This window comes from Trichomycterus rosablanca, chromosome 4 (assembly GCF_030014385.1).
Source record: "Trichomycterus rosablanca isolate fTriRos1 chromosome 4, fTriRos1.hap1, whole genome shotgun sequence".
Classification (NCBI taxonomy): domain Eukaryota; kingdom Metazoa; phylum Chordata; class Actinopteri; order Siluriformes; family Trichomycteridae; genus Trichomycterus; species Trichomycterus rosablanca.
Genome location: NC_085991.1, coordinates 43,510,655 through 43,525,048, shown reverse-complemented (window position 1 = coordinate 43,525,048; position 14,394 = coordinate 43,510,655). Strand labels below are relative to the sequence as shown.

At 37.3% G+C, this 14,394-nt stretch overlaps 1 protein-coding gene across 1 annotated transcript; it reads right to left on the bottom strand.

The window, feature by feature from the left end:
* Nucleotides 1–641: 641 nt before the first annotated feature.
* On the bottom strand, nt 642–12,580 carry trmt10b (tRNA methyltransferase 10B). Its single transcript, XM_062993368.1, has 9 exons — nt 12,501–12,580; nt 10,611–10,763; nt 9,564–9,669; nt 8,826–8,947; nt 6,724–6,876; nt 6,162–6,240; nt 3,579–3,646; nt 2,781–2,904; nt 642–1,286 (listed from the first exon to the last, which is right to left on the bottom strand). Exons 2-9 carry the CDS (start codon nt 10,746–10,748, stop codon nt 1,165–1,167), a joined length of 912 nt encoding a protein of 303 aa, XP_062849438.1. The 5' UTR covers nt 10,749–10,763; nt 12,501–12,580; the 3' UTR covers nt 642–1,164.
* Nucleotides 12,581–14,394: the final 1,814 nt, after the last annotated feature.

The following is a 14,394-nucleotide window of genomic DNA, read 5'->3' as shown; positions in this document are numbered from 1 at the left end:
CTCTACATACTTTTTAGCCTGCTTTCACCCTGTTCTTCAGTGGTCAGGACCCCCACAGAGTAGGTATTATTTAGGTGGTGGATCATTCTCAGCACTGCAGTGACACTGACATGGTGGTGGTGTGTTAGTGTGTGTTGTGCTGGTATGAGTGAATCAGACACAGCAGAGCTGCTGGAGTTTTTAAATACCATGTCCACTCAATTAGACACTCCTACCTAGTTGGTCTACTTTGTAGATGTAAAGTCCGAGACAATTTCTCATCTATTTGCCCATGGGGCCCTGTTGGCGGGATATTTTTGGTTGGTGGACTACTCTCAGTCCAGCAGTGACAGTGAGGTGTTTAAAAACTCAGCGCTGCTGTGTCTTATCCACTCATACCAGCACAACACACACTAACACACCACCACGTCAGTGTCGCTGCTGTGCTGAGAATGATCCACCACCTAAATAATACCTGCTCTGTAGTGGTCCTGACCATTGAAGAACAGCATGAAAGGGGGCTAATAAAGCATGCAGAGAAACAGATGGACTACAATCAGTAATTGTAGAACTACAAAGTGCTTCTATATGGTAAGTGGAGCTGATAAAATGGACAGTGAGTGTAGAAACAAGGTGGTTTTAATGTTATGGCTGATCGGTGTATAAACATCATTCATTTAAAATGTAGTTATTGTAAGACAGTAAGAATGAGTTTGAGGTTGCAGTGTTCACTCTCCTGTCTTGTGATGTGTTTGTAATGTGTAATTTATAAAAGTATTATATGTAACATTCATTTTATTTGTTTTTAACAAATCATCCACTGTGATTACCACAAAGACCCAATTAATTGCTAGTAAAATAATTCTAAAAACAGATTATTTTCCAGCAATAAACTGCAGTTCTAACAACAATTTCTAACACCTGAATGGGCAAAATGTTTTAGTCCCTATGGGCCAACAGCAATGGTCTATGAATAAATATGTAGTAAGTTCCCACCACAGGCTATGATGGTTTAAAACGACAATGACAGTCCAGGCCAGCGGGGCTGGGCGTAAGATAAGAACAGGTTCTGAATATGTTCAGTCTTCAGTTTTCAGTTCAGTGTTTCTTCTTATTTCACTGATGAACTGCTGTATATTAAAAAATGATTTCTGTCTAAAATAATATGTCTTCATGAAGTCCGAGTTATCGAGGTAGGTCAGACACAGCTTCTAATGATACTGTGTATCCTTTCCCCTCTGGAACTCCAGCAGTGAGGGCTTTGCTCCAGCTTCCAGTGTCACGAAAGGTCAGTAGGATGTCAAATACTGTAGAACACAACAAAATCTTACAATGTAAATGACATCACACTATACACATTAATACTTAAAGAACATCAGGTCAGGGCTCTTTGGAGGTCACTGAAGTTTCTTTAAATCAAGGTTTTCATTGAAACAGGAAAGTGCCTTCCCTAAACTGTTGCTGCCAAGTTGAAAGCAAATTGTTAGCAATTGTTGTGGCTGAAACACATTAACTCTATATTTAGAATACCTCAGTTCCCGGTCTCTAAAAACCAAAGACCAAGTCCGAAATCTTGGCATTCTAATAGACTCAGATCTCACCTTCACTAGCCATATCAAAACCATCACCAAAACAGCCTTTTATCATCTTAAAAATATATCCAGAATCAAGGGTCTGCTCTCCAAACAAGATCTAGAGAAGCTCATCTATGCTTTTATTTCCAGTAGGGTGGACTATTGTAATGGTCTCTTAACTGGACTTCCCAAAAAGACCATTAACAGCTTATTGAGAACGCTGCTGCTAGAGTTTTAACCAAGACGAAGAGAACAGAGCACATCAGTCCAGTTAAAAAATCTCTACACTTGCTTCCGGTTAGTTACAGAATAGAGTTTAAAGTGCTGCTATTAGTCTATAAATCACTTAACGGATTTGGCCCAGAATATATCTTAGATATGTTTAGAGAATATAAACCCAGTAGATCTCGAAGATCCATGGACTCAGGTCAACTAGTTGAGCCCAGAGTCCAAACTAAACATGGTGAAGCAGCATTTAGCTGTTACACTGCATATAACTGGAACAGACTGCCAGTAGAAATTAGATGTGCCCCAAATGTAGAAACGTTTAAATCCAGATTAAAAACTTTTCTTTGTTCTTGTGCCTATGATTGAGCTCTAGATTTTACCACTCTATTAAAATCTATATTTTAAAATCTGTATTTTTATGTTTCACGAACTCTTATTGCACTTACCTTTTCTAAGCTATTTTACTATATTTTCTTTTAGTTTTTCATGTTCTTATTTTATAAAGCACTTTATCTTGTTTTAATGTCATGTTTTTTTAATTGTAACTAAATGTTTGCAAAAAGCCTTTCTGAGGTTCTAGATCTCAGGAATGTTTTAATTGTTTCCTTATGTAAAGCACTTTGAATTGCCACTGTGTATGAAAGGTGCTATACAAATAAACTTACCTTGCCTATATAGTGTATATAAACATTTCCTTGTCCCTACTCTGGACCCACTGAGACCCCGATTTTGATAGGTTAATCAACAGTGTTTAAATGTGCAAATAAGCTGGCCTGTACCAAACATAACCTGTCATGTGTGACACACAGGCCACACAGATCTCTTTGTAATTTCTAAATCACTAAATGATTATTAAAGATTCATTTTCAGTATCATATCAGATGTATGTCTTAAAATCTGACTTCATTCACACAGTTATCTACTGTAATAATTGCAGCTCATACACCCACCTATAACTAATCCCATTCAGACAGGGACTAAGGAAGAAGAAGAACACACCTTGGTTGATGGCTAAGATTTTGGAGTGGAAGTTCTTGGAGTTGGGTTTCTTTACCATGTACTCATCAATAGGTAGCCGTGCCATGTGAACGCCCAGCTCTTGAGCCCGAGCAAAGCTTATTTTCTGTTAGACACATCATTTTCAGTTGGTATGACTAACACGTAAACAATATCTCATGTTTAATAGTGACAAAAAATATTCAAACAAAACTTTGTAATCACAGTTTTTTACGTCTTCAGATGCTCTCCACCTCCAGTGGGTGACTTTGTGCCATTTCAGAAGCAAAAATTCAAGCAGCTTGGCATAATTTGGTTCTTCTCTACATGATGTGCCAAACATTTTCAAAAGGGCAAAGATCTGGACTGCAGGAATGACAGTCAATCACTCACACTGTGTCCAGAGACATTCTGTTAAGGCGTGTGCAGAATAAAGCCTGGCAAAAGAAATCGCATGATGGCATCATATGTCTCTAGAGATGCTGGCATGAGTAGTGGAGGAAGACACAATACACATAATTTTTACAACAGAATGTCTATCAAAGTGTCAAATGGGGTGGCCAGCATGGGTGTAGAGCAAGGGCAAAGATATTATAATAATTAAAACTGACTAAAATGGCAGACATTATTAAATATACACCTTGTATTTACTCAGATTGTCTTTGTCTTAATATTAAATTTAGTTTGAAGACCAGAAATAATTAGAATTGAGTAATGGAAATCAAATACATCAGGATGAGAGCAAATACTCAAATACTTTAATAATGAACTACTGGTCTTCATCACTAGTTACTGACCAACCTTTTGAATGCTCTCATCCACTAGTCCTCCGAGAATGTAGATTTTTTCTTCATCCACTTGTTCTAAAGCTGAAATAAGGGAAATGCATTTATTTCTGACTGCTTTAATTGTATCATGAACATATGTTATATCCTCCTGAGACCCAGAGGAAAAAAGGTTTAATTTTCTTTACATAGATTCAGTGTTGGGGTGGTGAAAAACACATTGGAAAAAAAAAAAAAATTTTATTTGAATTTTACAATATGTCCACTGTACTGGACCACTGGACTTCATTGTTCTCAAATGTAAAACAGCTGAGTATGTTCATTTTAAAGCCCCAGTTGTCCATGTTAAGAATCAACAGGACTAAACAGAGTGACATGTATAGTATGAGAGATATTAGCAAACACATAATGTCCACTACAGTGGACAAAAATGAATTGCTGGGTCTCAGGAGGATATGGCAAAAGTACTTGTACACCTGACCATGAGCTTGTTGGACATCCAATTTAAAACACAGAAGTCACAAATGGTATTTTATGTGATTCTCACAGCTATAACAACAGCAACTCTTCTGAGAAGCCTTCTCACAAGACTTGTAGTATGTCTGTGAAAATTTGTGCCCATTCAGTCTAACAAGTATTTGTATGGCTGGGCCCTGATGTTGGTCAAGAAAGCCTGAATTGTAGTTCCAGTTCATCCCACCCCAAGCTGTTCAGTGGTGCTGAGGTCAGGGCTCTGTGCAGGCCACTGGAGTTTCTTTAAACCAAGCTTATCTTCATGTCTTTATAGAGCTTGCTTCATGCATAGGGGCACAGTCATGCTAGGACAAGAAATAGCCTTCCCTAAACTGTTGCTGCATATAAAGTTAAACTTGGAAGCATATTATTTCCTTTATACAGCAATCAGCCATAACATCAAAACCACCTCCTTGTTTCCACACTTACTGTCCATTTAATTGGCTCCACTTACCATATAGGAGCACTTTGTAGTTCTACAATTACTGACTGTAGTCCATCTGTTTCTCTGCATGCTTTGTTAGCTTCTTTCACCCTGTTCTTCAATGGTCAGGACCACCACAGAACCACCAAAGAGCAGGTATCATTCAGGTGGTGGATCATTCTCAGCACTGCAGTGACAATGACATGGTGGTGGTGTGTAAGTGTGTGTTGTGCTGGTATGAGTGGATCAGACACAGCAGCGCTGCTGGAGGTTTTAAATACCGTGTCCACTCACTGTCCACTCTATTAGACACTCCTACCTAGTTGGTCCACCTTGTAGATGTAAAGTCAGAGACGATCGCTCATCTATTGCTGCTGTTTGAGTTGGTCATCTTTTAGACCTTCATCAGTGGTCACTGGACGCTGCCCACGGGGCGCTGTTGACTGGATATATTTTTGGTTGGTGGACTATTCTCAGTCCAGCAGTAACAGTAAGGTGTTTAAAAACTCCATCAGCACTGCCGTGTTTTATCCACTCATACCAGCACAACACACACTAACAAACCACCACCATGTCAGTGTCACTGCAGTGCTGAGAATGATCCACCACCTAAATAATACCTGTTCTGTAGTGGTCCTGGGAGAGTCCTGACCATTGAAGAACAGCATGAAAGGGGTCTAACAAAGCATGCAGAGAAACAGATGGACTACAGTCAGTAATCTTAGAACTACAAAGTGCTTCTATATGGTAAGTGGAGCTGATAAAATGGACAGTGAGTGTAGAAACAAGGAGGTGGTTTTAATGTTATGGCTGATCAGTGTATAATATATTTATTACACCTGTTAGCAACTGTTGTCGCTAAAACACATACATGTAAAAATTAGAAGGGGTGTCACTAGGGTTGGCAGCGCCAAATTTCTGCTTCAGGTTTGTTTACCTTGAAAACTGAGAAGAGCTCGGATTTGTACCGTTTCTGTGTTCGTGTTTTGCACTGAGTTTGTGTGACATTTAAAGTAGCGTTCTCGTTAACCACTCAAATGTTTGGACTTTGAATTATTTTAACATTACTTACATCATAGTTATCGCAACATGAACATTTACATTCATATTTTTGGTTACGGTATAGAACTTAATTCTGGATTACAGGCATAACTAATCGTACACGTTCATACACTTTTAAGAAATATCTGTAACTATAAACTAAGCAGTTAACTTTTGAAATATAATTAAATAATTGAAATAATATTATTCTGTTTTGTGTGGGCAGAGAAAGATTACAATGCCAAAATGTTATGTGTTAATGTTTGTGTTAAAGTGTAATTGATACACATGCATTTATACTTATGCGTATTTATTATAGATCAGACAAGATAAGCAATGTTTGACGTTCAGATTGTTAAATCTTTTTAGAATAAAACATATTGTAAATATTGTATTGAAATATTGTAATTACACTGAAGTGTGTACACTGTAAAGTTTGTCCGCGACGCCCCCCCCCCCCGCGCGGTAATACTGTATACCGCGATATTTCCTGAAGACGGTATGACGGTATGAAAATCGGCAATACCGCCCAACCCTAGGTGTCACAATATTTTCGTCCATATAGTGTACTTAACAATAAATCAGTAATGTAGTGAAACTGTAAGGTATTATTACACTGACCTTCAGGAGCATCTGGAGTTAGATAAACAACATCAGCACAGGGAAACAGATCAATCCAGCTCTCATCTGTGATGTCAATCTGCTTCAAACAATTTGTCAATTAGCCAAAAATTAGGCCACAGTGTAATATTTAAAAGTATAAACCAGGTAAATCATTTGTTCCAATTGTATGTAAATCAGATTTGGATGTGTTGTGAGAATGTTTTTCACTTGACAAAGTACAAGCATTCTTTTGCTACTACAAGCTATTATTTATTTATTAGGATTATAATGTCATGTTTTACACACCTTGGTTACATTCATGACAGGACAGGTAATTACTCACAACACAAGATTCATTAGTTCAAGTCTTTTAATGTTAAACACAGCCATGGACAATTTTGTATTTCCAGTTCACCTCACTTGCATGTCTTTGAACTGTTGGAGGAAACCAGAGCACCCAGAGGAAACCCACGCACGGGGAGCATTAAAGATATAAAAGCATTGTTGCATTGTTCTGTATTACTGCAACACTTAAACAAATAAATAATCAGCCCCATCTCAAAATCATTCCATTACTGACCAAGTAGTTGAGGAAGCCTTCATTCATTCTGATGCATTCCTTGTAAAGCAAACCATCTTCTTTCATGTCAGTCAGCAAGAGGTGGAATGGCTGTGTGGATTTCTTATTGGACCCATAGAGTCGTCTTATCTGACCTGCCAGACGACAGATCTCCTGCAAGAGGAAAAGAAACTCATTCTCTCTTCTGATTTAGTGCATCCAATTTGTTCTCCGCTGCTGACAGACTTCAGATTTGCATCCAAGGAGAGCACGCCGCAGCCCACACCTTTTTTACACGTGTAACTTCCTCTTCTCGTCCGCGCTTCATGCATGGGCATCTCTTCTGCCAATCAGGGTCCTTACACAGCATATGAAGACCCACCCACCCACATATAGTCCGGTCCCCCACCCTGCAGATACGGTGGCCAATTAGTATCTGCTGCAGGCACTGCCAATTATGCCCGCCAGATGGCGCCCAGCTGACCAGTGGCAACACCGAGCCTCGAACCCGAGAGTTCAGAAACTCGGTGCTGGTGCGTCAGTGGAATATCCCGCTGCGCCACCTGAGCGCTCAAGAAACTCATTCGCATTCATTTTCTTATCCGCTTATCCAATTAGGGAGGAAACACGGGGAGAACATGCAAACTCCGCACAGAAAGGACCCGGACCTCCCCGTCTGGGGATCGAACCCAGCCTGTGAGGCGACAGTGCTACCCACTAAGCCACCGTGCCACCCTGGAAAAGAAACTAAAAAGGTAAAATATTATCAAATATAACTATTATTAAAACAAAGATTTTACAAATGTCCCCCAAACTGAGTTACTGACATTTGTAATTTGGAAGAGAGCTAGCATAAGTTTTCTCCTAAACACACAAAACCAACCACTTCTCTAACTTTAGCTTATATAATGTTAGAATGCAGAACTTCCATATTCAGTACTCATGACCTTACAGTTCCCCCGGATTAGTTAGTTTTACATCTATGGCATTTAGTCCACTCCTTTATCCAAACTTACAATTGTGAGAAATTAAAAGTTTAGGGTCTTACTCAAGGATCCAAAAGTGGCAGCTTGGCAGTGGTGGGGCTTTAAACATTGACCTTTTGCTCACCAGTCCAGTACCGTACAGTACTACGACATTAAAGGATTAAAATCATCTGTACATTTCTATTTGTTTGTTTGGTTTTTATAAAGCCTTGTTTACTCTGGTGAGTTATTTTCAAGGCAGGACTGGTTTTTCATATGAAAACTTTGTATTAGTTCAGTGACTTATTGGGTTTATAAGCAAGTCCTTAAGTTTGTATTTATAAGAAAGTTTATTATCATGTTTGCATTGTTTCTGGTGAAGATATTGCTTATTGAGTTAGTCATTCTTAGTCTCTCTCTGTCCCTGTATTTAACACAGTCTGTCAAAATTACAGTAATTGTAGTTTGGCAAATGTTGCATATGGGGGCCTCCTCTCCCCTTATCAGATACGAATGCGTAGATTGAGTGTGTCCAATACAGCATCTTGTATATAATGTTGTTCTGTACGTTTTTCCAGAAAGGTAGTTTGCTTAATATTAGGACACATTTAATGCAGTTTATTGTTGGTTAGCGAGTTCCATTCTGATTGCCACTGGTTTTGTATGTATGCTGTTACTAGAATAAAGATATCATAGGGTGGAAGCTTGAGGTCTATTGTCTGTTCACTTGTTTTTCTTCGTGCTAGCTGATCAACTTTTTTGTTTTCTGTTATCCCGCAGTGACCGGGGATCCAGCAGTATTTTATGTCAAAGTTTTGTAAGTGCTTTGTAAGTTTGTGAGTTCTTTTCCAAAATGTCTATGATGGTTGGGTAGAGTAGAGGATGGGATTCCAGAATTTGCCAGCAGGAGTACATTTCTAACATTTAAAAACTTTGTTTTAAATTAGTGTACGTATATATTAATTAAACCAAGCTACTTTTTACCATTTGTTTAAATTAGTTTCTTTTTTAAATGAGAAGATTAATACAAATAAAAATAAATTACCTAACTAGATAAAGCATGGATCAAACAGAAAATCTTGCAGTGTGAAAAACAATGTATTTTATCTTATACAAAACATTAGACTATTTATGGAGGTTTAAAGATGAGTTCCTTACTTTGTGTGACATGCAGTCGGTCATGCTCAGGTCCACACAGAGTCTCGGTCCAGTAGCTCTGGCCTCTTCTAATCGCTCTTTTGTAATCGCCTTCATCACACGTTTGCTAAACTCAGGAGCGTCTGCACAAAAATGTGGAGACAAAATGTGGTATGTTAATAATGTTAATAAAGCACTCGAGAAAGAAAAAGTGATTACACAACTGTAATGTATAATAATGTGTATATGATGGTGCCACAGACAACAGGAATAAAATCAGTCCTACCCAGTCATTACTCATTACTTAAGAACCCGGTATGTGGAAGCAGTATCTATCCTCTGTATTCTGCATTGAAGTTGTCATCCAAATGCATTTCTTTTGATTAAAACTTCCAAAAATGATCATTTTAGTTTTTACAGCAAATGTCAGTCAGTTAAATCTTTAAGATTTGCTACTTTTAATATCAGGGCTGATATGATCCTCCTGAAGTAAACTGCGCTAGCTACTACTGCTGGGATACAGGGTCCGAATCCCCAATGGTGCTACAAACACTGCATCGTTAAAAATGCTCTTGTAATGTACAGGCAAATTTTAAAAAATATATAAATGTATTAGTACAGTAACGTAACAGTATCACAGTGAATTACAGCCTTTGTGGTGGACAGTCTGTGCAACGACCTGGATCCAGTGACAAATACACAAATAAGACGTCATTCAGGCTCTTAAAAACCATCTCAGTAAAACAATAATAAAAGCACCTTTTTCTTGCTGGTTCTGCTTCCTTCTCTGTTTCTCTTCTTTCCTTTTGCTCTTCTTTGCCTCCATTATCCTTTCCCAGTTACGCTGCTTTCGCATCACATTTTTCTACCCAGAAGAGAAGCAAAAGAAACATATTGTACTCATATACAGCTTTTATTAGATGTTGAATGATTTAGATTGTCAGCTTCAGCTTAAAAAAGCACAGTAGGATGCAAAATTAAAGGAAAATAATTAGCAGGTGGTGTGATTCACATCAGGACCTGAATTTAATTCTTTGTTATTATCATTGGAGTGATATATTCTGCCTAAACTACACAAAAAAATCATCATGCAAAAAGTCACACATTTTATGATACTATAATAACTTTTACCCTGTTTAGAATATGATCATCAGGAACATCAGTGTCTCCTCAACTAGACTGAGCTTCTTTTTTGACTCAGTCATGCATATATATTAATATAATATTAATAATAAATGTTTCAAACGTGGCATCTTTTTTAACACAGGCCTGCTTTACACAGTGTTATTTTTAATGATGTTTAACACAGAACTACATAAAGCCAAAAACAAGACATGAAATAAGCCAACAGACACTATTAAAGTGTAATTATATGTCAGAAAGGTTTGAACAGACCAATTAAATATAATCTGTATTGTGATGGATGGGCTGTGAAGCTCCAGAGATGAGTGACACATTGTAAATTGGTGAGCAGATACACTCTACTTTGCGGAGAGCATTGATAAATACATGGACATGCACAGGAAAGAAGTATGCAAGAAAAATGCTCCAGATAAATCTCGATTTAGTTTCACAGTAGTTTCCGTTAAGGGTTTTTAGAAGTGGTCAGACGTTCCATAGCATTCACACAATCCAACAAAGTAAATTTCTGCAATTTTTTTTCATGATATTACAATAAAGTAAAACTGGATCCCTTCACCATATTGATGTGGATTCTATTAAAATCACTAAAAATGACATCACTCTCCCAAACTGACCATCAATCAATGCAGTAAAATGACCATTGCAGAAAAAAATGTCACTTACAGAGCATGAGGTTTCCTCTCTATTCGTTGTGCTGGAGCTCAGATCCACATCAATGCTGAGAAACTCAATCATGTCTGATACAGAGTCGTTATTAAGATGGCATTGCTTCTTCTCACATACTTCAACAGTGTCCGTCATTTCCAAGATGGATATCTATAAACATACAGAATCACTGCTAGGTTAATAAAACAGTATTCCTAAGCCTGCATAACTACCTTTACAAATATTCCTCCTTGACTGTTTAAACAATAACATTTGTGAGTTTAGTTTTTTTCTTTTTTTACTAGAGCAAAAGCTCATAATTCTCATAATAACTCAAAGTTTAGCTGCAAACTGTCACACTAAATGTATGAATTTTTTATCAAAACTAAAAATGCCTTAATATTAACTTTATTTAACAGTTGTCATATTTTTCAATATGATTCACTAACATTACATGTAGTGGATGTTTGTGTGTTAACTGATATGACATGAATGACCTACTTTAAATTGACTGTTGAGTATCTGTTTAGGAAAAGGTCTATGACAGCACACTTAAAGGTTGCCTAACGTAAAATTTTGGCAAGATGAGGAAACAAATCTCTGATTTTTAGGCTGCAATGTTTAAGCCAAACAGCAAGCAATATGTCTGGTGGAAAAGGGGCACTGCTTATCACCTTTCACTATCCCTAGTGAGATGGTAGGGTGTTTCATTCTTGTATGATCACATCAGGTACAGTGTTGTTGTTGGAACTTTTAAATACTGTTTAAACTTACTAGATGAGATGCAGTCAGTGAATATACACTGATCAGCCATAACATTAAAACCACCTCCTTGTTTCTACACTCATTGTCCATTTTATCAGCTCCACTTACCATATAGGAGCACTTTGTAGTTCTACAATTACTGACTGTAGTCCATCTGTTTCTCTGCATACTTTGTTAGCCCCCTTTCATGCTGTTCCTTAATGATCAGGACTCTCCCAGGACCACTACAGAGCAGGTATTACTTGGGTGGTGGATCATTCTCAGCACTGCAGTGACACTGACATGGTGGTGGTGTGTTAGTGTGTGTTGTGCTGGTATGAGTGGATCAGACACAGCAGTGCTGCTGGAGGTTTTAAATACCGTGTCCACTCACTGTCCACTCTATTAGACACTCCTACCTAGTTGCTCCACCTTGTAGATGTAAAGTCAGAGACGATCGCTCATCTATTTGCTGCTGTTTGAGTTGGTCATCTTCTAGACCTTCATCAGTGGTCACAGGACACTGCCCACAGGGCACTGTTGGCTGGATATTTTTCTGACACCATGTCAGTGTCACTGTAGTGCTGAGAATGATCCACCACCTAAATAATACCTGCTCTGTGGTTGCCCTGACCATTGAAGAACAGCATGAAAGGGGCTAACAAAGCATGCAGAGAAACAGATGGACTACAGTCAGTAATTGTAGAACCCACAAAGTTCGTCTGTATACTCGGTGCAGCTTATAAAGTAATTAATTAACATTTGTATCAGTTAGGTGCACCTAATAAAGTGTTTAGTGAGAGTTTTTACTAAGAAATAGTTGACTAATTTTTACTTGAAGTGGAAAACAATACCCCCCTAAATTATCTTCTTAGTGGTAGTTAAACAGTTTAGCCTATTAAAAGATACTCAAGTTGTAAATTAATTGGGCTTATAACTTACAATATGAATTCAATTGCTTATTTATGTTGATTTAAAATACAGGGTTCCTAAACAGCATGAACAACTGTAATAAACACACGTGACAAAACATTAATAAGCAAATTTACTCGTGGGTTTGTCTATAAGGAAGAACGACACTAACCCACACATCAGTGTTAACTAAGAGCTTATAATATAGATGATTTACAACCATTTATTCTATTAACACAATAACGAACCTACCAAAGATCACCGGACAAAACTGAATAAGCGACACGAGCAGGAACTGTAAACACCACCTCCCGCACGTGACTGCTGTGCTGCGGTGTCTCGTGCTAATGACGTCACAGCGCGTCGGTTAATTTTTTGGCTCAAACGCCTACAGGATTTATTTTAATTTAAATAAATAAAATACTACGACGGCGTATTAGGGCCACTTTAAAGAAAAATATTAATTATTCATTATTAATAACATAACATTAATATTATTAATATTAATTATTAATACGTTTTGATTTTGAGAATAAAGTCATATAAATTTCGATTTCGAGATTGAAGTCAAAATATTACGAGATTAAAGTCGAAATGATTACGAGATTAAAGTCGAAATATTATGGCCATAGCTACCTCCTTGTGTTAAATGAGGGGTGTTCTTGATTTGTTATACTTTTGTATCGGTTTCACAAATAAAGAAATCCCCAATCTCCAGGCACATCAGCACCAGTTTGTTATTGACGATGAAACTTCTTTGCAATAAACTGTGTTTATTTAGAAGAACGTGCACCACCGGTGCACTCACATCTGCGTTGTCGCCAATACTTCAACCGAGCCTTATGGACTCGTACGATAAACTAAAGCTTTATGGCATTGATATAAATGATTGCATTGACATGTATAGTCGTCATGTCATGTGGATGGAAGTGTACAATACAAACAACCACCCAAAAGTAATCGCGGGTTATTGGATAACCACAATATAACTCATTATAATCTGCTCTCGGCACCTGCGTGCCGATTCAAGTACTGAGACCCGTTCTTCTCTGAACTGACAAGCCTGCGATGGCTGCACACTCTTTGGCCATAATATTTTGACTATTCTCATAATCATTTTGATTTTAATCTCGAAATAATTTCGACTTTATTCTCATAATATTTTGACTTTATTCTCATAATATTTTGACTTTATTCTCATAATATTTCGACTTTATTCTCATAATATTTCGACTTTATTCCCATAATATTTCAACTTTATTCTCATAATATTTCGACTTTAATCTCATAATATTTCAACTTTATTCCCATAATATTTTGACTTTATTCTCATAATATTTCGACTTTATTCTCATAATATTTCGACTTTAATCTCGAAATCAAAACATACAAATATTTTTTACAGTGGCCCTAATACGCTGTCGTAAAATAAAGTATATATAATATATATGAATATACAGTGGTACCTTAAAACTCAGCGTCAGTATGTTCTGGGAGTGGCATTGAATTTAAAAGGCGTTGAGTTTTAAGGTATTTTTTCTCCTAAGGATGAATAAGAAACCTGTTAATGCGTTCCGTGGTCCTGTGGAACTGCATATATTTTAGGCTTATATAAAATATTGGGATTGTTTTTGACACTCATACACTGAAAAAAACACAACTATAATATAAAAACACTGAAATACAATTGAAAACAGTTAAAAATCAATAAAAATACAATAAAACCTGCTCTTTACCTTTATTTCTTAATTGTTGCCTCCTAATCGTGGAGTTGCTTGATCTTGAAATACTGTATTCCATTCAGTAAAGGCGCATTCGCATGAGAAGTGGCACAATAGCTTTTGCGCTGCTTTTTAACGATAAGCGTTTTAGACTCAAAGCTGATTCTTACAATTTCTCAGCACCCCGAGCTACAACACAAGTTTAAAAGTTAAACACGAGAAAAATCCAGCTAAACACAGATACATGCTTTTAGAGTGGATTTGATTGTTATTCCACACAAATGCAGATTCATCTCATATGCTCACTTTGATGATGTCTCAAGCCAAGCTCTGAACAAAGCGGCTGGTTATTGTTCATTTGAAATTAAATAAATATTTTTTTAACAAGGAAACCGAACATGTTGAGTTTAAGGGAAACGTCGAAT

Coding starts and splice junctions, on each gene's coding strand:
- trmt10b (XM_062993368.1), bottom strand. CDS start 10,748: ATGACGGACACTGTTGAAGTATGTGAGAAGAAGCAATGCCATCTTAAT. Junction 6,877..8,825: donor CCGACTGCATGTCACACAAA/GTAAGGAACTCA, acceptor TTCCTCTTGCAG/GAGATCTGTCGTCTGGCAGG. Junction 3,647..6,161: donor AACTCCAGATGCTCCTGAAG/GTCAGTGTAATA, acceptor CCCTTATTTCAG/CTTTAGAACAAGTGGATGAA.